Source organism: Benincasa hispida, chromosome 1 (genome assembly GCF_009727055.1).
Source record: "Benincasa hispida cultivar B227 chromosome 1, ASM972705v1, whole genome shotgun sequence".
In the NCBI taxonomy this organism is placed as follows: Eukaryota; Viridiplantae; Streptophyta; class Magnoliopsida; order Cucurbitales; family Cucurbitaceae; genus Benincasa; species Benincasa hispida.
Window position 1 is genome coordinate 19633312 of NC_052349.1, and position 25559 is coordinate 19658870.

A 25559-nucleotide genomic window follows, 5' to 3' on the forward strand; every position below is an offset into this window, starting at 1 on the left:
GTCAAATCGTCCCAATGAGAAAACATTTAAGTTTGAGTGTGCTAACTCTAATTAAATTCTCCTACGTATTCTCTAGTTTGAGAGTGAGAATAAATGATGTGTGCAGTATAAAAGCTTTGAAAGAATGCTCTTATGTTTAGGAGGGTGAGAGAACTATTTGTGTGTTTGTAACAATTTTTCATATAATATGTTTCTTTTTAGTGGGTCATGGTTTTTTTTCTAAGTTGTAGTTTTATTTCATGTTAATTCTTATGTTGCTAGTTTTATTGCTTTCTTTTAGTTTTTATGTTATTTTTCTCTTTATTCCTACCGATAATAATGCGAAGTTTTTTCCAACAAAACAAACGAAAACTCGAACATGGGCTTGGGAATTCTAAACAATAGGACATGCCACCTCTAGTCAACAAACCAAACTATCATTTTTATGAATTTTTGCAAAGCGAGTATACATAATTTCATAGGGCACTTGCTCTACTGGCCTTAGTTTACTAACATATATTTTCAAGACATACTAAATAAGATTTAAAGTTGATGAATCAAATAGAAATAAAATAAAATACAACAAAAAAAAAATAATTTTGACAGTATCGGTAGAGATGTCCAATTTTTTTTTTTTATCTAATGTTATGTTATTATTATTATTATATAAATATTACATTTAAATTTTAAATTGATTATTTATTAGGAAATATAATGAATATGTTTAAATTTAGATTANATTATTATTATATAAATATTACATTTAAATTTTAAATTGATTATTTATTAGGAAATATAATGAATATGTTTAAATTTAGATTATATATGTGAATAATTTGATTTATATTTATTTCTTTTTACTAAAAAAATTAATTAGCTTTTTTAGGTCAAAATTTGAATAATTTATCTTTAAATTCAAATTGTAATATAAAACTAACCATAATAAACAATTTAGTGATAAAGTTAATTATTTAATTAAAATTTATTCACATTAGTGATCTAAATTAATTATTTTTTTTAAAAAAAAAAGTAAAGGGAAAAGGTTCTCCGCGGGAAACCTAATCCTGCCCTTTTTTGATCTCCGTGGAAAATTTCACGGGATGTGAAATGAAATAAGTAGCGGGGAGGGGGGTGGGAAATGACATCCCCAATCTCATTCCGTGGACATCTCTAAGTATGGGTACCTTGTAATTGTGTAGCCAAAGAAACTGCTAAGTGGTTAAGGTTTCACTCATCTCCTTAACAACATCAAATTGCCCAACAAGCTTTTGAAAGAACCCACATTTTAGAGTAAAAATAAATTAGTATAATTCTTTGTTTAGCACAACAAAGTTAAAGATGAGAGGAAGTGTGATTAGTTTACCATTAAACTAAACTCATTTTAACAAATTAGTTTAAAAGCCTATTTGGAAATTGGCATACATTTCATCTCCACAATTGTTATAGTAAAAAGAAAAGTTTCAAAGACAGAGGTCTTGTTGAAAATTATGGTTGTTTTCTTACCACTTTTTACTTTATCCTAATTAAAAACTTGACCTCTTAACCAAATTTCCAAAACAAAAATAAATTTTTAAAAATTATTATTATTTATTTTTTTTACTTTTCAAATTTTGACTTAGTTTTTTAAAATAATTTTAAAACGTAGATTACAAAACAAATAAATCAATAAATTGAGGTACTGTTTATACATTTAATTTTAAAAAATATTCAACAACACCCATGTTATAGAAAAGGAAAAGTATCAAACTAAGATGTAGGATCAGTATGATGACCCTAGAAGGGCGAATAAGGTTTATTTAAAATAATGAGAACTTTTTTTAGCCCAAAAACAAATTAATACACTTTTTGCTAATAAGTAATTTAAACAATACTTTCGTGCAAATAAATTCACTTTGAAGAGATCATTATATTGAACAAATTCAAGAACAATTTGTAGCAGTTAATTCTATGCAAGGAAATATATTAACAAATTAATTGCAAAATTAAATAGGAGAGGAATAAAGATATTGATAGTGGTTCGACACAACCCGACCTACATCCACTTTCTAAACTCCTCTCGAGTATGTCACTAGAAACTTGACTTTTTCCACAATTTAGAGTCGAACTGCTACAAATCAAAGCGTTACAACAACTCTTTTTTTGGGATCAAGAGCCAACCCTACAAAAATTTGGAAAAATAAATAGCACACTTGACAAACTCTTAAAAGAGTGAACTTAGAAATTTTAAGCTCACAACAAATCTATCCTCACAATACATATATTTCTCTCTAGAATTAGATGAAAGAAGATATAATGAAGCATAGTAAGAGCAACAATTGTGGCTTTAAGGATTGAAAAATGTGTAATTATTGTTTTTAATTTTGGAGAAAGTGAAGAGTTTAAAAATAGATGGGATAGGTGTTTCAATTTGGTTCATTGAATGTTCGTAAAAGAAAATGAATGGTGGATATAAACTCAACTAGCCGTAGGCACAAATATAATATAATATAATATCATAATATTTTTTTAAAAAAATATTTTCTTTTAAAACCTAATAAAAGGTAAAAGTTCACTATGTATCCAACTATTAGACACACAAAGATAAAATAATATAAAATCCATTTTCTTTTAAAACCAACCCAAAAATAAAAAAGTCCACCAGTGTTACTCCTCCATTGATCCAAATGGCACCATTCAATTGGTTCACTTTTTATGAAATTTTTTTTTTGCCACGTCTTCTTCATTTGAATTCCGATTCAAGTGATTCAAATTACATTGAATCCATTGTTCCAAGCTTTACACAATGGACTTTTCATAACATTCAAGTTATTAATAAATAAAAGTAAATTTATTATCATCAAAATATTAATTAAATTCGAGATTGAAGGCCAAAAAGCCAACATAAGGTTCCATTTGGTAATTAAGCATTTGGTTTTTAGTTTTCTAAGCTTATACACACTTATTTTGTCTCTAAATTTATTAGTTTTGTTATCTACTTTTTCTGTCAATGTTTTAAAAACCAAATCAAGTTTTGAAAAGTAAAAAAGAGTAGTTTTGAAATGCCTTTTAAATTATAGAATTTGGTTAAAAATTCAACTAAGTTATTTAAAAAAGATAAAAATTATAGTAAAGAATTGAGAGGAAATAATCTTTATTTAAAAAAAGTCAAATGATTATCAAAGGAAGGCCACAATATTATCCATTAAAATTCAGATATTAAGTTATTTCGTTTTAAAAATTTGTAAATGGAAAGTGTTTTTTTAACCATGAATTTTATACAATTCAAGCATTAATTATACAAATTTAGACTTTTGTGATGATAAAACAATTTGGTTTGTCCCATCACACTCATTTTTCCTTGATTTACAACAAAATTGTGCTTTTAAAAGCGAACATATGAAGTTGGTGACTTGGGACCTAAAGTGTGTCATTTCTAAATCATATAATTCCTTTAACATGCAACAAACCCTTTTACTTGTGTTCAACAAATTATAATGACCAAAAAAACAAAAACATTAATAATAACTATATTCTGTTTCTTAATGATTAGTTTTTTTTAAAAAAAAATTTGTTTTTTTGAAAAATACAAACTTTATTCTACTTTCAAATAACAAATTGTTCAAACCCAGTTTTTAGGCAAGTTTTTACCGTAAACACATTTTTTTATTAAAAATAAAATAATTCTTGAAAATATAATCTTAAGAATCATTTTTGGACTATTTTGTCCAAATATTAATTTTATAATCCTGATTGTGTCCTTAATTAAGTTATTATTTGTATACCTTTTTTTCATCCTTCCAATTTAGCTTTTAACAGTGGTCTTTCTCCCACCCATCAATTCAATAAAACTTAAATATAAATTATTAAAAGTAATATTCACACACCCATACAAACTCATGTTAACCATAAATATTAATATCATTTTGATGGTAGTGATCATTTTAAAACTATTAAAAAACATTGAAGAATATCTTTGTTGATAAATGGGGGAGAAATTTGTAAATTTCATCTTTAAATAAAATTAACTTGAACTTGTTTGATTCTTTATGATACTTCTTGAATTTACGTTGTTGTTATTTATTTTTAGAAGACATGTTGATCGGAGAAGAAATAAAAATTTACGTGTTCATGATTTTAGGAGAATGTCTTTATGTTACTTTTTAAAATTGTCATTTTTCTATTGATTCCAAAAGGGAAAAAGGTATTAAGAAAAATGAAAGCATATTTTCTTTGTGTTCAAGTTTATTGAAATTATGTATGTATGTTATTTGTGATTCAAGTTCATATTATACATCTCACGTCAATTTGGATTTCATTTTTCTTGTGTTGTTTGTCATCATAAAAATGTAAAACAAACTTAACGAAAAAAAATACCCTAGACGATGATGTGGCAGCTTATTCAACAAAGTGGATCCAATTGTAAGGTGACATGTAGAGTAATAGAGGAGTGATACATGGTGGACTTTTATTTATTTATTTTTTTTTTATGGATTTTAAAAGAAATGATTTTTTAAAATATATATTATTAAAGTATTTTATATTTGTGTCTAATGACTAGTTGAGTACATGGATTTTTGTTTTTCGCTAGGTTTCTAAAAAGAAAATGAATTTAATATTATTTTTTGTTTTTTGTCTAACAATTAGTTGATTAGAAAAGAAAAAATCTCAATCATTGATTTACTTTTTTCAAGATCTAAGGCCAAAATTGAATTTGGTTTGGACCTCTTCCCTCTTGTTTTAAACACTTCATCTTCTCCAAAATTAAAACAACGATTACATGATTTTACAATTTGCTAAAAGCTATAATTGTTGCTCTCTCCAAACTTTATTATTTTTTTCTTTTCATCTTATTTTTTAGAGATTTATTATATTGAAATGATTAATTTGTTAAGTGCTACAATTTGTAAATGAATTATTTTAGTGAGTTTTTCTCATCTTATTTTTAATTTCTAAATCTGTTATAAGAGGTTACTTTTGAATCCATAACAAGAGTATTGTAATGGTTTGATCATCAACCGTGAAAAGGATCGAGTTTGTTATTGTGTTCGAAAAAAGAACGTTGTACTGATTCGATTCTAAGCCGTGGAAAGAGTCAAGTCCGTAATGACATATCGAAGAGGAGCTTAGATAATAGATATAGGTCAAGTTGTGCTGAACCACTATAAAATACTGGTATGTCAATTTCTCTATCTCTCTCCTATTTGATTTTGCAATTAATATGTTAATAGATTTCATTGCATAGAATTAATTGCTACACTTTGTTATTGAACTTATTTATGCCAATTTAATGATCTTTTTGAAGTGAATGTATTTGCATAAAATTCTTGTTTAAATTACTAATTAACATAGGTTTGTTGGTTTGTTCAATTTGGCCATAATTAGTAAAAAGTTTTAATTAATAAACCTTATTCACCCATCTAAGGTTATCACGAATCCTATTTTAGTTAGTTTTATAATTAATTAATTATTGGTTGTGAACACTTATATACCTTTCTTAACCAAAATATTGTTCTAAAATCGATAACTTTTCATTTACTTAGGTTTTCAATTCAAGTGATAGATATCTCAATATGTTATTTTTGATATATGAAGGTCAACGTCTACCTTCCTTTACATCTTATATTTTTTTTAAGAACTTTAGGGTTTATCTCCTTTGTTTACTCTTATATTCTCGAACAAGTTTTCTGATTTCAAAATTTTAAAGTTCCTCAGTTAGAATATAATACCTTTGATTTATCAAAATTGCATAACGATACGAGCAAAATTATACTTTAAAGTATTTATATAATGCTATCATCTTTCTCACCCATCCTGATTTATTTTTGTTCTTTTATAACTATATTATTTTTTTAAAACATTTGAGATATTTATTCATGTTCAAAATTTTATTTTACTTTTTGAAAATATTATTGAGATTTAATTTTATTCAAATTTTGTTAGTTAGCTTTAATTGCTAATTTTAATATATGTTACAAAAGAGACCGTGACTAAATAGAGTAAGATTTATTAATTGGTCAAATAGAGTAAGATTGCAACTAAAGTAAATTGAGAATAATAATAAAGAAGAAGAAGAAGAAGAGGGAGAATAACACACAGTAAGTTTACGTGGAAAACCCTAAACAAATTAGGGTAAAAACCGAGGGCAAGATAAAAGAATTCCACTATATATATAAAATAGAAGTTACAAACTTTCGAGCAACACCAATCTCTCCTATAAGAAAATATTCTCTCTATTTTATCTCACTCACTTATTGGAGATTTTGAGATGGTTTGACAATCATGGGTCCACCTATTTATAGTCCAAAGAAACTTGGTCATCAAGCAAATCTAATGATTCCAAATTGTTTTCGATAGATGAGAAGGATTTAATGGCTCCAATTGTCCTAGAAAGATGTGAAAGATCTAATGACCATGAATTGATCTTGAATAAAGTGTAAGATTCAATGGTCCCAGATTTTCTCCAATAAACTTCTTGAATAATAAATAAGCTTCTTGAAAGATTATGATAATTATCTAACAATATATAATCATATAAAATAAAATATCACATGGTAGTAGGTGGTAAACATCTAGTACTTGAAAGTGCATAATTTATGTATATAATTCAATTAGACACACTTCAACAATGTTCATTATTGAAGTTTGCACATTTATCGATAAACTTCATTTTTCACTATTTTTTATACATTTATCGAGAAACTCTAACTAAACAATCATGTACCTCAAACACATATTTCTTACCTCTTACATATTAATTTCACACTTCAAAATTCAACTATAGACTTAACGATAGACTCCCAAGTCTATCTTGAATGGCTTCTAGAAGTGAAAGTTGTTGTCATAGGATTGCTCCAAGCTAAGCATGTTTAACTTTGGAGTTCTTATGATTGAGCCACCAAAAAGGAAGGTGCACCTTGTTGGTATACTTTTAATTCTTTTAAACCTTTCTTAACCATACTTTCATGTCCTCAGGATCCCTCTCATTCGGATGTGACATCGGTTCATTCATGTACCCTTCCTGAACTTGAGTCGTTACAGACTATTTAAATTTGGCAATGTTTGCAATTTTTTTACATTATGTTATATCGACTAATACTAGGTCTAATATCTACATTTACAATTGTTCCTATTTTTTTCTTTAAAAAAATATTGATCTTGCCTTGCGGATAAGAGCACAAAATCCAAACTTAGAAGACAATATACGTGAATAATTATTTTTATTATTAATATGCATGAATTATTTGAATTTTGAACTATTTAAGTCAGCAGGAAAAAAAAAACTTTAGTTATTATAGAAAAATAATAATGATAATAGGAAAAGGGAGTTAAAAAGAAGTGGAGAAACACTGACATTGCTTTTCCACAACACAAGGAAACAATAGAATGAGTCTAGCTTCTCTTTTTTTTTCACCTTACTTTTTTATTGAATCAATTTATGTACCTTTTTGGCCTCTTCAATTTCATCCATTGAGATTCCTAAAAAAGAAAAAGAAATAAAATAAAATAAAAAACCCATCTTTTGAGTCTTTTTAAAAAAATATATAAATAAAAAAAGTATATCTATCGAGAAAAGTTGGCAAAATAAAAGACATTTTAGTTGTTAGGGATTTTTATATTTTTATTTTTTTACCATGACAACGAATTATTATCGAAAAGAAATTCAATGTTTATCCTAAAATATTGTTGTGAACTAACAAAAAGATTGTTTGGTTACGATTGATCTTTATTGCTGTGAATAGTCTAGATTTTATATAACATATAGCCTTTTCTTACTTTTCTTTTAAAAAGTTTTTGGATAATCTATATCATTCTAAATTATATATTCGAATAATTTAAACAAGTAAATGTTTATTAGAAAAGAATTGTGAAATATTATCCGCAATATTTATTGGAAAAGAATTGTGAAATATTATCTGATAATTAGTTACAACTTTTAAAATTAATTAATAGACAATTTTTTAGTATAATAAGAATCGAATAATTTGAACTATAGACTTTTTGATTGCTACTATATTCATATATTAGTTGAGTTTGGCTCGTTTATAGACATTAACACTAAGAATTAAAAATATAACATCTTAAGACGTAGAGGTTTGATATAGAAAATTAAATCCAAAGTTTAGGGCTTGAATTAAAAATTTTTTACTTAACGATAATTGACATATATTCTTTCTCTGTAACGTAAACTTAAAATCTCTAACCACTCACATTTATAGACAAATGTCAGTTAAAAAAACTTTTCAAAGAAATTCATCTTTAACTCAGGTGAAAGTGAAGTTTGAGATACGACTTTTAAGAGAGAAAAAATGTGCTTTCAAGGAAAATCACTTAAAATCACTTTTTATAAGCATTTTCAGAATTTTGAATGCATCATAAAGGTAGCCTATAGATAGAGAAGGTGTGAACCAATTGTTTGCTATATTTAAAAACTCCATTTATGAAACAAAGAGAAGGACATTAATAATTACCATTACTATTTCAGTTTAATATATTCATTATTTACAAATTATATTTTGAAAAAAAAAAAAGAAAGAGGATTGAAACCCACGTGGAAGTTGCGTCTTCCTTACGCCTAGTGGAATGAAACAATAATCGATAATAATAAATGCCAAATAATCAAGCCACCCATCATACACTGAACACTTTCATTTTTACCTTTGAAGTACAAACTTGTTCCAAAAATATACTTAGATAGAATTTGTTTTCATCAAAATAAGATGGAAAAATTATTGTTACAGTCAATGTGTAAAAATTAAAAGAACTTGGTGACGTCATTTACACTATCATTCATGTAAAATCGACGTGGCAGTTATATTGATATATAAAAACTTACATCTTTTGAGATGAAACAGGTGGTTAAAAGTGTATAAAATTACAAATCAAATTATAAAAATCAAAATAAGCAGAAGAAATAAATGTATATTTTAAAATTATCCATTTCTATCAAAATTCTCAATTAACTTATTTTTAAAAATATAATAAAGTTTATTAATATGATTACTAAACTTTTTTTTTTTTTTTTTTTTGGACATGTGTGGGATATCTCCCTTGAACATACCACATGAAATTTTTTATTTAGTTGATGACCAAGTTGAATTTTCTGATTGGGTATGTTGGATTTCAGAAGGTAAGTACCATTTCAATAGTATATCCAAGTAATATTCATAAATGAGATCTTTACATATTTACACCAAATAGCACAAATATTTACAATTTTAAAACATACCCTAAAAATATTACATAGTTGTACAAATTAGTTCAACCTAAGTTTTAACTAGTTAAGTGATATATCCGTTGTTTTGCGTATTTTATTGAATAATCAACATACTTTTACAAAATGAATGAAAGAATAAATAGACACCAAAAATATAAGAAAGAAAAATGCTAATTAGGAGAATTGCGCCTCGTACATAATTGGAATAAATATAAAACATAATTTTAAATTAACAATTTCGTTGATCAAGATATCATAGATTTAAAGGTACACTCCTCACAAAGATAATGTTAAAATATAAAGGAAAAAAGGGTCACGTTTGTATCTATTTGATCTACAAACTTTAAAAAAAGGTCTAGCATGTGTTCTCATTTTAAATTTTGTGCTTGATAAGTCTCTTACATATTAAAAAAAAAATTATTAATTTAATCGATATAAAATTGAATGTCATATATAATGATATTCTAAACGTTCAATTTTGTGTCTAGTACAATCATATTTTTTTAATATTGAATGTCAATGATATAACTGATGCAAAATAAAAAAATGTAACAACTTATTTTACACGAAAGTGAATGTACAAAAACTAAATGAATACAAAACCAAAAGTTTATGAACTAAATTTATAATTTTCATTTAAAAATATAATTTACCAATTAGCTATGCACTATGATGACTATTACAAATGTGTCCCACATTCTACAAGTGGCAAAAAACAAAAAGGAAGATGCAAATAGTTTCGAAAAATTACTTAAATTATTCTTTTGAAAAGATAAAATAAAAACAAATACAAGATATTGCAGATACAGATGAATCTTTTATTTTTAAATAAAAATATATTCAATTTTTTAATGTAACAATTGTAAAAATGGACCTCGAAACTCTAGATTTTAGAATTATTATCAAAACGAAGTTACAAATGGAAAAATAAACGTGGAAAAATAAAAAAAAAAAGGAAATAATGTGAAGGCATAAACAAACAAAGAATTGAAAAAAATAAATAATGTCACAAAGAAAAGTAAATAGAAAACCAGAAATGAGAAGAGAAAATTAATTTTAAAAAATAAAAGAAACTATGTATTAAAATCTAATAAACAGTAGACAAATCAGGTTTAAAAATCAAATCCTCTAATAGTTTTTTTTTTCTTTTTTAGAAGTTTTGAAGTCTGAAACGTCGATTGACATACCAACTAAAAGTTGGTGGAGTAAATTATTATGACTCATTACATGTTTGAGGCATCAAATATAATAGTGGTGTATACAACTATTTATAATCAAATATTATTTCAAAATCTTTTTTTCTATAATATTTATTATTTTGACTTTAATTATCTATTTTATTTTTTATTACGATGTTTATTATTTTTTATCCAATAAAATATATGAAAAATAATCTACTAATATTTCTTATCCAATAAAATATATGAAAAGTAATCCATCAATGTTTTTTTAAATTACAAACAATACTGTTTATGTATTTTAAAAATAGTTATATATTTTAAAATTTTCAATATTATCTTTGATGTTTTGCCATTATCTTTGAATCATTTTTTTTAGAGTTTCAAAGAAACATTAAAACTTGAAATAGTATGATAATTACCTAAAAGGGAAAATAGAAACATCAAATCATTCTAAATCTTAATTTTATTCGAAATTTTAAATTTTAATTTTGAAACAACATTGAAAGGTAAAAATAATACTTTAACACGTTAAAAAAAAAAAGGAGTAACTTTAAAATAAATGGTATATTTTATAATTTAATTTGAAAAAAAAAACATGCAATAGAACAATAAAGATAGAAAATATATTAAAAATATTTATACAAAATGATATACATAACATATACACGTGACAATTTGTATTAATAAATTAAGAAAATATAATGAAATTTGAGAGCAAAAAGGATAGATTTTCACACGAAGATCCCTTTCACTTCAATCCTGACTCCACTCTACCACCTTAACTAAATACGGCTGCTAAAACATGTCGGTTCCAAACTTCCCTTTTGACCCTTTTACTTTCACCATTTTCTAATTTAACCCCGATTTTTCCTCTTAATTCATAAATAAGCCCATAAAATTAAAAACCAATCCCACTATTCCTAAAAACCACTCAACTTCTCTTCATCTTCAAGTTCCCTAAAAGAAAAAAACTAACTCAAATCCCAATTCTCTCTCTTCCCCACAATGGAAACTGCCATTTCTCTCAGATTTTTCATCTCACTCACGGCGGTTCTCCTCCTTTTTCCAGCCGGATTTTCATCCCTTCCGGTAGCCGATCGCCGGATCTCCGCCGGCGCAAAGTACCAAATTGAATGCACAATGTGCTCTGCTTGTGACAATCCCTGCGGTCAGTATCTCTCTCCGCCGCCTCCTCCTCCGCCCGTCAACTGCCCACCGCCGCCTTCTCCTCCCAGCTCCGGCACTTACTACTATTACTCACCGCCGCCGCCAACACAACCCACCTACACTTACTCCTCCCCACCACCGCCGCGTGGAATCAACGGCGGCGGATACTACCAACCCCCGCCATACAATAATTACCCAGCCCCTCCGCCGCCAAACCCGATTGTCCCATATTTCCCATTTTATTACCACACTCCACCGCCGGGTTCCTCCGCCGCCGTCGGCTGTTTGACGAATTCCTTGGCTTATTCTGTTCTTACTGTTGCTCTATTTTCCTTTTTACTTACTCTGTTTTAAATGCAAATAACAGCAGACAGATACTTGCAATAATGGCGGATTTTGCAGATCTGGGAAATTGATGGAGCAAAATGGGAGAGAGAAATCGAAAAAGAAAAAAAAAAGGGTTTCGATCTTCGAAGAAGACGATGAAAAATTCACTTCAGGAATTTGCATTTTGTTGGGGTAAAGAAATTTTTTTCTCATCCCGAAATTTCCACTGAGTCTCTCTCTTTTTTGGACTCCATTGTTATTAGATTGATTTGTAATCTGCTGATTATATATAAATTGTATGTGTTTTTACTTGTATTCTTAATTCAATTCCTCAAAAAACAAAACCAAAAACAAAATTGTATGTATCGAATCTCTTGTTGTTCCTGTTTGCATTTAAATTAGTGTGATAGAACTGAATAACAGTGTTGGGGCAGAATAATCTTTTTTATGTTCTTGATTTGTTCATCAATGGCGGATATGGGTCTAATCATTTTAGTCTGCAATTGTCGAAATTGATGAAAAATAGAAATTTCTTGAAACATTATTATTTAGCAATGCTCTGTTCCTTAGACAAAATTGTAATTCCTAATGTCCTTATCTCTGTTTTTGTATTTGAACAAAGCCTTGAATCATGGGTCCAAGTTGGTTTTTTTATAAACTTTTATTTTCTAGAATAAAATTTCAAAGCTGTTTGACTAGTTTGTAAAAGTGCTTGTGCTCCTTGTTCTTTGTTTAATTTGTTTACAAGGAAGATTCCACACAATCACGTTACATTATAACTTTAGCATTTACAATATTAGTGCATTTATTTGCTTTTTAAATAGTTAGTTTAAAATGTTTTTGGACTAGAAGATGGTTAAATAATATTTAAATATTTTTTTAGTCCTGGTTTTTTTTTATTTCTCTACTTTCAAAATGCTTATTTTAATTTATATACTTTCAATTTTTGTATATTTTAATCATTGTACTTTTAACTTTTATTTATTTTCGTCTTGAACTTTAAAAAAAGTGACCATTTTTATCTTTAAAAATGAATGAATGAACCAAAATGACAACTTTTTTTAAATATAAAGACTAAAATGAATCAAAATAAAAATATAAGAACTAAAATAATATTTAAACCTATTTTAAAATACTTTGTTTAGACTTTTACCATGCAGAATGAGGGAGTAATTTCTATAATGATTTTTAAATATAAATAGTAGTTTATTATTTTAATAAGTTTTAAATTAAATGAATCACCCTATGCTTGATTGTTATTCTGTTTTTTAATTATATATTTTTTTTATAAATCAAATGAGGGAATAAAATAATATTTTAAATACATTTAAATTACTCATATTAAAGACTCTTTCCGTTGTCAGTGTTTAGTAAAAACAATATGTATTAATTTAAACAAAATCACTTTTACAAGTTGATGTGTAAATGTGATAAATGGTAGGTTTTGAAATAATTGGCTTCTTGAAAAATATGGTTCATTACCAACTAACTTTTAAAAGTTTAATCAAAATTACGATTGAGTTTAACAACATATAAAGTGGAGGATTTGGAATTTGTTAGTCCATGGTATATTTACTTAGTTGAGATATGTTTAGGTTTGTACTCTTGTCATTAAAATTTAAATAGTTTCAATTACATTTTTAATTATTAATTATTTTTTAAAAGTTATGAAGTATAAATATACGAACCATTAACTTCGAGAGAAGGAATATATGACAATCGCTATTTAGCTATACTCATTTTATTAAGTATATTAAATCATAAATATAAGAGTGATAATTTAACAACCTATTAAGCAATGACTTAGACACATTTTTATCTAATTTCAGTAATGTATATCATTAAAAAAATATTTATGCAGTCAATCTTAGTTAAGATATTATGTTAGAGATTCTCAAATCTTCTTCCCCACAGTCATTATTAAAAAAAAAAAAAATCATTAGAAAAAAGAAAGTAAATGAGTTTTTTTTTCCCTTTTTCTTAAGGAAAGTGACAAACAAATGAATAGGTGTGTCATGTTAGCATCTTATTAATAGATTTAACAACATGATCAACTAAAACCAATTGATTTGAAATATTTTTTTTATTCAAAAGAATTTAACGAAATCAAACCGACGGAATCTTGAGAGATTAATCTTTTAAATCAAAAGCATATAAACCATCTTTCCTTTTCCAATTAATTAAGAAATTAGAGACCTTATTAGAAAAAAGAAAAAGAAAAAGAAAATCACACTACGCTACAAAAAATAAACACACATACAAATGACTTTTTTTTTCTATTTTTTCATAATAATTCATAATCGCATGTGCAATTGCAACCAAAAAGCCCAAAAAGGCAGAGTGTGAAAGAAAGTTGCACCTTTTTTTGTCCAATTGCATTTTCATGGACCAGACTAAATCTCGACCGTCCCATTCATCTCCACATTTTAAATTAATTATTACAAAAAGGAGATTGTACCACTAAATATATGAAGAATTTCGAACTAAATATATATATATATATATATATATATATATATAATATATATATTAAACCGATTTGTGGGAGGGAGAATCAAACATCTTATACTAAAATTAGTAAATTAGATACATTTTAACTCTAAGTTGTTAATTTGATCAATTCAGGTCATCAAAGTGTTCAAACAAAAACCTATTACATTGTGTAAATTGTAGCTTTTTCTAAGTCCAAAATATATGAAGAATTTGAACTATAGGCTTTTTGATTGTTAATATATATTGTATGTCAAATGAAATAAGTTTGTTTTTGGTAAATAATAACCTTTTTAAAATTTAAGGTAAAATGTAAAAATTACAATATTTTATCAAATTTAAAATGAATTCGATAAAATTGAATGTTTAGCCTCTAAAGTTAGTAGGCTTTATCAAGTTTGGCGTTTAAAATGTTTTCTTTTTAATTTTTTAGAAATAAACCTTTTTTAAGAAAAAGGCAAGGGCATTTAATGTAATTACAAATATGGAAGGGACAAGGACTAGGCGTGGGGACAGGATTAGCTGGATCGCACGCATTGTAATGTGTGGTGGACCCTTTTTACATGGGCATCCTATGAATTTTCTTTATCGTTTTATTTATCAATTAATAATACCGTTTTCTTTTTTCTTTAAGAAAAAAATAGAAAGGTTAATTTTGGTATTTTAAATTATAAATTTGATGCAAACGTCAGCATCACCGGAGTTACAGCCTGGCGACGGCTGGGGGAGCCTTTTCCACTACCATTTGTCCGCTTGATCTCTTCTCTTTCCCAAATCTCGACCACCCGTTATAATTTATAAATATAACATTATATCTATATTTTTTTTTCTTTTTGCTGAGAATATCTATTTCTTTTTAATATCTGGTTAATTTTTCCGGGTAATTATTGTATGTTTATAATGATTTAGTTTATCCATATATTTTTAAATTGGTAACAAATTTATATTTAAAGTTTCCGTTGCAACAATTTTAGCCCTTGTAATCATGAAAAATTTCATCAAAAATGTAGTTTCGGATATATATATATATAAAAGTTAAATTCATATATTATTTTAATTTAAATTGTTGGATTTTTAATAGTAAAAGAAAATGAAACATTTGAATATTAAAATATAAACAAAAGAATTTAATTATGTAGATTAAATTTATTATTTAGGAACTTTCAAATTGAATTCAAACTTCAAATTAAAATAATGTTTCATGTACATATTTAATATATTAAAATTAATTTTGTAGTTTTTTCAATAGGAATGAGTTACGTTTGTTTTTTTTTTTTCAAATAACAACCCAAATGAATTAAATTTGACAAATGTTTCAATTTTTGTATTTATTTTATTTTACTTTGTAATTTGGAGAGTTACCAAGTTACTAGCCTATAAATAACAACTTGATTCTTCATTTGTAGCATCTCATTCCAAATTGAAGAGTTCTCCCTTTTCTTTCTTTCCTTCTTTTATTCTTAAGCTAAGTTGAGAGCAAGTATCCAAGAGTCATCCAAATAGTTCGAGGTTACAATTCTACCAGAGTTAGTCGTTGTATCATGCTAAGACGATCACTGTAGTCTACTTGCAGGTCGTGCAGAGCGAATAATTGTCTTTAGGACAGTACTTACCAAAAGTGTGCTTCGACTAAGTTTTAAACTTCCAAAGATTTTTAAGTTCTTTCAAGTCTTTGGTTATTTTCATATCTAAGCCTTGTTCCATCATTTGGCTTTAGCTTGAGTTTGAGGTGTAATCAATTTGCTAGTATATTCAATTCTATATATACCATTTTCCCCAACAATCTAAAGACAATTAGTATATTTGAACTGACGACTGCAAACTCCTCCACCAATATCGCTACTTCTACCATCATTGGATCACCCTTTGTCAAATCTCATGTTGAAAAACCAGAGAAGTTCAAGGGAGAAAATTTCAAAAGATGGCAACAAAAGATGAATTTTTATCTCTCCATGCCGAATCTTACTCATATTTTGAATGAAGATTGCCCAATTACCCCGCCAGAAGCTGTAACTCCTAAAATAGAAGTTGCAAAGCAAGCATGGATACATTCAGACTTCCTGTGCTATAATTATATACTTAGTGGTTTTTAGGACACTTTGTATAATGTCTATTACAATGCCTATAATACATCAAAAGTATTGTAGGAGGCATTAGACAAGAAGTATAAGCTAGAAGATGCTGGTACTAAGAAATTTTTTGTGGAAAATTTCTTAGATTATAAGATGATCGGTACCAAGTTGGTAGTCAATCAAATAGAAGAATTGCAAATTATCATCAGTTATTTACATAGTGAAGGATTGGACATTAATGAGCCATTCCAAGTTGCTGTTGGATTGAGAAGTTGCCTCCTTCCTGAAAGGACTTCAAATGCTATCTCAGACACAAGCGAAAGAAGTTATCTATCGAAAACCTCGCGGTAAAACTCTGTATAGAAGAGGATAACAGGAAAGAAGATAAAGCTCCGCTGGAAGTTGAAGTCGAGGCTCACATTGCTGAAGCTTCAAAACATAAACCCAAGAAGCAGAAAGTTAAGGGAAAAAATGTGAATCATGGGTCAAGGAATAATGCTAGCAAGCGCATTCGAGGCAATTGTTGAGTTTATGGTAAGAAGGACCATACTGCTGCAATGTGCAAGCACAAGAAATGAGAAAGTTCCAACAATCAAGCCAATGTTGTGGAAAATGACGATTTGGTTACCGTCATTTTTTAGGTAAATATGGCTTCAGACATCAAAGGTTGGTAGATTGATACTGGTGCTACTTGACACATTTTTAAAGACAAATAATTGTTCATTACATATGAGAAGCTAGATTGCAGTGATAAGTTGTACATGGAAAATGCTTCAACTGCCTCAGTGGAAGGCAAGGGAAAGGTCCTATTGAAATGGACTTCTAGAAAGATACTTACCCTTAATGATGTATGACATATGCCAGAGATTCAAAAGAATCTAGTATTAGGAACCCTACTTAACAAAAATGGGTTCAAGCTTGTCTTTGAGTCAGATAGAAGGGGTATGTATGTAGGAAAAAGCTATCTAGTGATGACATGTTCAAATTGAATGTACTAGCACAGTGCCAAAGAATAATAACAATATCAACTCTTCTGCTTATAGCGTTGAAATGTGTGATGTATGACATTCTAGATTGAGACATGTCAATTATCATTCTTTAAATAAAATGGTAAATTTAGGACTATTAAATAATTTTAACATTCACAATAGACATAAATGTGAAGTTTGTGTTGAATCAAAGCTTACTAGAAAGTCATCTTCATCTGTGGAAAGAAGTAATGAGTTACTTGGTTTAATCCACAGTGATGTATGTGACATGAAAAGAACTCCCACACGAGGTGATAAGAGATACTTTGTCACATTTATTGATGATTGTAGTAAATATTGCTATGTATATTTATTACATAGTAAAGATGAAACCTTTAGAGGACATTTGGATTGAGGGAATTAGGATGGAAATAAGTGAGTATGAGTAAGGCTCTTGTTTGGTATAAGTTTTGAAGCTTTAGACATGGGAATAAGCTATTCCCATGCATTCATTATACCCATGAATCATTCCCATCCAAAATGGTGGGTTTTCTTGATGCCCAATCAATCTTCCCTTTTAATACATGAATTTTTTTAATTCTTTTATTTTACATTATTAAAATTAATTAATATATGAATATTAAATTTATAATTTAGAAAATTATATTAAAATTTAAATTATAATATTTGAATTTAACTACTCGATATTTGTAAATTAATTAATTAATTATATAATAATCCGTAAAGAACTGATGCATTAATACTATTAATTCATTAATAAATTATATATGTAGTTAATTAATTGTCATTATGATCAATATTTTATGAGATTATTTTTTCATTGATTAATTATAATTTTTTATTTTTTATTCACAAAATGTTATATTTATTTCTTTAAATAGATTTTGATTAATTTATTAATGAATACATCATATTTATATAAAATCATCAAATTGATACATCACATTATGTAATCGAGTAACTTTAATTCTAAATTACTCATTTTAAAAATATTTATAATGAACAATTTATTTATTATTATTATTTGATAGTTAAATAATTAATTTTGCTCAAAACTTTAAATTGAATTTATTATTTATCAATTAATCTATCAAAACTTTATAGAGGTGTCCATGATTAATTTTATAAATAAAATACAAAGCTATTTTGTTACCATAAAATTTTGATTAACATTCTCATTTACAACCAAACATAGTCATCCTTCATTACCAACAATCTTATTCCTAGTTTTTTTTTCTATACCCGGGCATACTTAATTCCTGTGCATCTTTAAAATTTTAAACCAACCCCTTAATATTTTTAAAACATATAAGACAGAAGTTGAAAATCAATTTGAGAAGAAAGTAAAGGTGTTCAGATTAAATAGAGGTGGTGAATATGAATCATCATCATTTTATGAATTCTATGAAGTTAAGGGTAAAATCCATCAAACTACAACATCTTATATACCACAACAAAATGGTGTAGCTGAAAGAAAGAATCGGACTTTAAAGGACATGGTTAATTGCATGTTAAATAGTTTAGGTTTACCTCACACTTTGTGGGGGAGGCTTTGATGACAACAAATCTTACACTGAATAGAATTCCACGTAAGAAGACTAATAAGTTTCCTTAAGAAGTGTGAAATGGAAAGTTACCCTTATATAAAATATGAAAGTGTGGGGGTGTTTGACAAAGGTACAAGTTCCTTTACCAAAAAGGACCTTGGGCCTAAGACAATTGATTGTGTCTTTATAGACTATGCAATGCATAGTACTGCTTATAGATTCATGGTGGTTAATCACAGATGTCTGATATCAATAATAATACCATAATGGAATCTATTGAAGATAAATTCTTTGAGGATTTTTTTCTATTAAAGGATGAAGGACATAAAATTATTGGTACCAAAAGAATTAATAAGGCTAGCTCTTCGAAAGGTCGAGACGATCAGAATACTGAGTTTGAACCTAGAAGAAGCAAAAGAGCTAAAAAAAGCCACTTCTTTTGGACCTGATTTCATAACTTATATGATAGAAGATGAATCTCATACTTTTCAAGAAGTTGTATCATCTTCTGATGTACCTTATTGGAAGAAAGACATCAATAGTGAGCTAGAATTCATTTTACAAAACAATATATGGGTATTGGTTGATTTACCTCTTGGAAGTAAGCCAATTGGGAGTAAATGGATTTTTAAGAGAAAGCTAAAGGCCGATGACACTATTGATAGGTACAAAGCTTGATTGGTAGCTAAAGGCTTTCGCCGAAAAGAAGGGCTAGATTTCTTCGATACCTATTCACCAGTGACGAGAATTACATCAATAAGGATTTCAATTATAATAGCAGCTTTACAAAATTTGAAAATACACCAAATGGATGTAAAAATTGCATTTTTAAATGGAGATTTAGATGAAAAATTTATATGGAACAACCTGGAAGGTTTGTCGTTAAAGGACTTGAAGAAAAAAATTGTAAACTTGTTAAGTCTCTTTACGGGTTGAAACAAACACCTAAATAATGACATAAAAAATTTGACCACACTATGTTTTCATATGGATTTAAGATAAATGAATATGATAAATGTGTCTATGTTAAAACCATAGATCAAGAGTATGTCATTGTTTGCTTGTATGTGGATGATATGTTAATAATGTGCACAAATAGAAATGTTATTGATTCCACTAAAAGGATGTTGAAATCAAACTTTGATATGAAAGACCTTGGTCTTGCTGATGTTATCCTTGGAATTCAAATAACAAGAAATCCAAGTGCATACATACTTTCTCAATCTCATTATATAGAGAAAGTGCTGAAAAAATTTGATCATTTTGAGAGTAAGCTAGTTGTTACTCCATTTGATCCAAATTTTAATTTGAAGAAAAATAATGATGAAGGTGTGTCTTCTCTATAATATTCTAGAGTTATTGGTAGCTTAGTGTACGTAATAAATTGTACAAGACATGATATTGGCTATTTAGTAGGAAGGTTAGCAAGATACTTCAACAATCATGGGCATGATGATTGGAATGCGTTAGTCAGAGTTCTAAGGTACTTGAAGTACGAGGTATCCATATGTACTGAAGGGATAGTGATGCTAATTGGATTTCTAATAGCATGGAGACTAAATCAACCAAAGGGTATATTTTTACCTTAGGTGGAGCAGTTATATCATGGAAATATTCAAAACCAACGTGTATAACACGTTCTACTATGGAAGCAGGAGAGAAAGTTGAATGGCTCCTAAATTTTCTTGAAGATATTCCAAGCCTGTAAATGCAATATATATTTATTGTAACAATTTGGTGGCTTTTATCAGAGCCAAGAATAATATCTACAATGGCAAGTCATGACATATTAGAGTTATCTTAACCTAGTTGACTGGAGATCCAAATATCTAGGTTCAATAAGAAAACTAGTTGGATAATTTATAGTTGACACACTAAGAAATTCTTACCATTTTTATATGTTCTAGAGTGTGTGATCTGTTGATGTTAAGGCTATATTGATATCTTGTTTTACAAGAGGAGCAATGATAGCTCTTAATCAATATTAACTATATGAGAATAGAAGTGGGGTTGTTTCTATGAGAACTTTTCAAATGACTTATGTTCTCAAAAGCTCTCATGAATTCAAGATTTTGTCCCGGACCTAAGTAGACGCAATTTTATAGAACTCAAAGATACAAGACGAATTGTGTGTAATATCCCGATGTCTCAATTCATCAATGAGAATGATAGTTCTAGAGCTTAGTCTCATTATTTCATTAGTAAATTAGATGGATATTCACTAAAGAAGGTTCAAGTCCAGAAGATACCTCTCCTGATGCATAGCTGGTTTGTTTGCTCTCAACGGTTTTGTTTGATTTTTCTCACCTTCTTTCATGTGAGAGATTTTCGGATTTTTAATAGTGAAAGAAAGTGAAGCATTTGAATATTGAAACATTAAAAAAAATGAATTTAATTATGTAGATTAAATTCATTGTTTAGAAAATTTCAAATTGAATTGAAATTTCAAATTAAAATGATATTTTCATGTACAAATTTAATATGTATGAAAGCTAAATATGTAGTTTTTTTCGATTTGAAGGAGTTATGTTTGATTTTTGTCAAGTAACAACTTAATTGAGTTAAATTTAAAAAAATATGTCAATTTCTGTATTTATTTGATTTTATTTATTATTTGGCGAATTACTAAGTTGCTAGCCTATAAATAGCAATTTGGTTCTTCATTTGTAGTATCTCATTCCAATGAAGAGTTCTTTCCTTTCCTTTCCTTTCTTTCTTTCTAAGTTGAGTTGAGAGTAAGTATCCAAGAGTTCTGCCAGATCCGAATAGTTTGAGATTGCAATTCTACCGGAGTTAATCGTAAAATTTTATTGAGATGATCACTGTAGTGTGTTTGTAGCCCGTGCAGAATGAATTATTGTCTTCAGAACAATGCTTACCAGAAGCGTACTTCGACTACATTTTGAGCCGCCAAAGGTTTTAAAGTTCTTCCAAATATTTGTTTATTTTTATATCAAAGCCTTGTTACACTATCTGGCTTTCACTTAGGTTTGAATATTGTACATTGAATGTATTGTTTCTAGTAATTGAGGTGATAACACTTTGCTAATGTATTCAGTTCTATATATACCATTTTTTCCTAACATAAATTCATCTAATTTTCTTATATATATACAAATTCATCTAATTTGTGTTGTTTAATATATTCAAAATGGAATGATGTTACATTTACAAATACAAAAATTGAATTTGCAGTTAAATTTGGTCAAATAACTATTCAATTTAGTTATTATATTTGATACATGTTTGTAATAGTTCTCTCATATCTCTTTCTTTTAATTTTGAGTCGAGTTAATAGTAAACATTACGTGTTCTACTAAAATTAGTTGTTGTATCCTACTAAGACAATCATTTTAGTCTCCTTATAACTAGTGTAAAGTAAATAATTGGGTTCAAAACAACGCTTTGTAAGTGTGTCTCATCTACTATTAACTTTTTCACAATATCTTGAGATGTTACTTGTTCGTGGGTATGTTACTATTCATAACCATTGTTATTCCATCTGGTTTACTTATTGAGTTTAAAAATTATTGTATACAACATATTTTTACGCTATAGTTGTTTATATTTAATTAAGATATAGTCAGTTTACTAGCATGGTTAAGTTTATATATATATATATATATATATATATATATATATATATATCATACTATCCAATATTAAGTACCAATTTTTCTTTAAGAAAAAAAAAAATTCTAACACTAAGCATTTGCTGTATAGACACATTTTGGTGCCTCGTCTGTTTTCTAACCTATATATATAACAAATGTCATTAAATCTTACATTGTTGTTTCACGATATGGACTAAAGTATTGTTACATTTTTTTTTTTCTTGTTTGGACTAGCTTATGTGCATTTCAATTAATCTCATGAGACAACATGTTTAACCCTACAAACATCTGTGTGTGAAAGAAACTTGTAGGATATTAAATCATACGTAGATGACCACAATAGATCGAATCTATGATCTCTTAGCCTTTTATCAAGGTCATGCCCCCTATTTACCAGTAGGCCCATCCGTAATGGATTAAACTGCTACAAATTTTAAACTGTAAAGAATAAATGGTTACATTTATAGTTCTTGAAGTAAATAATTATCCATATAAATATATAGAGACTATGTCATTGCAAACTAAATCGGAGACCAAATTATTACTTCGATAGAAAGTATAAGAATTTAAACTCAAATTTGAATTGGGGTGTCATGCATCCCAATCTTATTAGATGATCTTACCTTTTTTCGTTTTTATTTTCTTTTAACAATCTATCACATGTCACCTTCTAGTTTCGTTTCGCTCTTTCTCAACCATCTATCTTTCTCATTATGGATTTTGATTCTCCTATGTCACTGCATCATTGTCATTTGTAATGTAGGATTTTATTTGCAATCTTTTGTTTGTTCATTTCTTCTCATTTGAACTCTAAATTGAATGATTCAAGATACATTAGGATCTTTTCAAGATTTACAAAACAAACACTTCAAAAGACTGAAAATATTAGAACTAAAACATTGAGTTTGTTATCATTAAAATATAGGGTTTGATTAAAACTCTAAAACTATATAACATTCAATTACATTAACAATAACATCGATACTGTCAACTTTTAAATTGCTTACTTAGTTAAGACAAATATCTTTGAGATCAAGAGATGATAATAAGTTCAAATCCTCCATCTAAATGTTGCGTTGAATTAACAAAAAAAGTAATAATAAATAAATCAGAATATAAGAAGAATTTAACGAGTTGGACAGGTGCCTTTTGAAAATAAAAGGATGATTTCACACATTTATTAACTAAGTTACATGTCATTCCAGTATTGTTACGATAAGAAAAATTAGTATGAATTTTTTTTTATATCCACTACAAAAATTTTAATTTTTCCAGATGAAAATTTTCCAGACGCTTAAAAAAGCGTCGAGAGAACGTATTCATTGTTTTCCACAGAAGTGACATTTAAGAGTTCCACAGATCTAAAAAATAAAATCAATAAAAATCAATAATTAATAAATGACATGTCAAATAACGAATAGAAATAGTATGTACTACAATAGTACTAGAAACTTTTCCCTATTACTAGTATTATAAACAACCAAGAGAGTTGTCTTATGTTGAAATTGGGCTCCTCATCGAGGATATTCTTATTTTTGGGAAGGCGGTCAACACTTTACATTTATGTCACATTCTTCCTAAGGAGAACAAAGTGGCAACTTTAGCTTTCTCTCAAATTTGTTTTTACTTAAAAGATATTTTTTTAGATAGGATTCTCCCCCTCATTAATAATGAGCCGTCTCTTGTGGGCTTGAAATATGTAGTGTAAACCAATATCAATTAAGGAAGAAATAATGTTGCAAAGATTGAACACAAGACCCTTCTGGACTATATCATGTTAAATCACCGATTGACTCAAAAGGTTAAGTTTATGCGTGATGGTAAATTTAATATTATATCATCTAACATGTTCAAACATCTTTTTTACTATTAAAATAAAATATTTTGATATTAATGCATATAATTTAATATTGATATTATTTCTTAGTGAGTTATTAAACTACTAAAATCCTAAAAAGGAATTAATAGCTAATGAATAATCACATAATCAAGCAATAATACAATTAAATTAACGCTATGAAAAACTAACAAGGCAAAACAAAACTCACAGTTTTTGACAAAATAATAATAATAATAATAATAATAATAATAATAATAATAAATCAAAGGCTTGTGTTTTAATGCACTTCATAAATTCATACTTAGAATTTTAAACTACTAAAATTCTAAAAAGGAAGTAACAATTAATGAATAATGTAAGCCCTGAAACTCTTCCCTTAAAAGTCTTTTCAAGATAGGTTTAACCATGAGTGTTGCTTTAGGTATGGATGGACTTAAGGTATTTAATAAGAGTTGAGTTTGGGTTGAAAAGTGAAGAAGGGTGAGGTGTTAGGCGTTGGGAAAAAATGCATCAAAGATATTGTGTAGGTAAAGCTTTTAAGTGTTGAAGGAAGTAGACTTTCCATTGGACTTGAGTGGTGTGATGAAGAAAGGGTTTACCTAAGGAGGTGGACTATGTGTTGGCCATAGGTGCTCAAGGTGGGAATCGGGATTAGGCCTAAAAAGAGTTGTTGATAAGCCTTGGTTAGAAGGTCCATGCGTTGGTGAGAGGTTAAAGGAAACATGCGTTGAGGAGGAGTATGAAGTATGTTGGGGAAGCTTTACTTGGTGAGCCGTATATAGGAAGGCATGGGGCAAGGCCTTGGCATGGAGGTGTTAGTCAAGTGAAGTTTTTGAAGGAACTCTTAAGCAAGAGTATCCATGAGCGAGTTTGGATCTTTCCTATTTCATTGTGACCGAATTATCACACACACATTCCAACAAACAGGTATGCATTTTAACACTAATTATAGGCATACTTTAATAATTAAATAACAACAGATTGAGTAAAAGTACCAGTTGAAGATTATCTTCACTCGAACTCAATCCAGCGGAAGCGACTCCTCGACGGTCCTTATCGCCCAGCAATCAGTCGCCTAAGAGCACCAAGATCGTCTACACGAACGACAGCGCACGAACAAGTAGCAACCGGGGATGACACCACCACTCGAAGCCCAAGGT

At 28.0% G+C, this 25559-nt stretch overlaps 1 protein-coding gene across 1 annotated transcript; it reads left to right on the forward strand.

Annotated features, from left to right (window-relative positions):
* The first annotated feature begins 11261 nt into the window (after window positions 1-11261).
* LOC120092666 (leucine-rich repeat extensin-like protein 6) lies at window positions 11262-12295 on the forward strand. The gene has a single exon (XM_039050846.1). It carries the CDS (start codon window positions 11359-11361, stop codon window positions 11872-11874), a length of 516 nt encoding a protein of 171 aa, XP_038906774.1. The 5' UTR covers window positions 11262-11358; the 3' UTR covers window positions 11875-12295.
* The last annotated feature ends 13264 nt before the right edge of the window (window positions 12296-25559 follow it).

Coding starts and splice junctions, on each gene's coding strand:
- LOC120092666 (XM_039050846.1), top strand. CDS start 11,359: ATGGAAACTGCCATTTCTCTCAGATTTTTCATCTCACTCACGGCGGTT.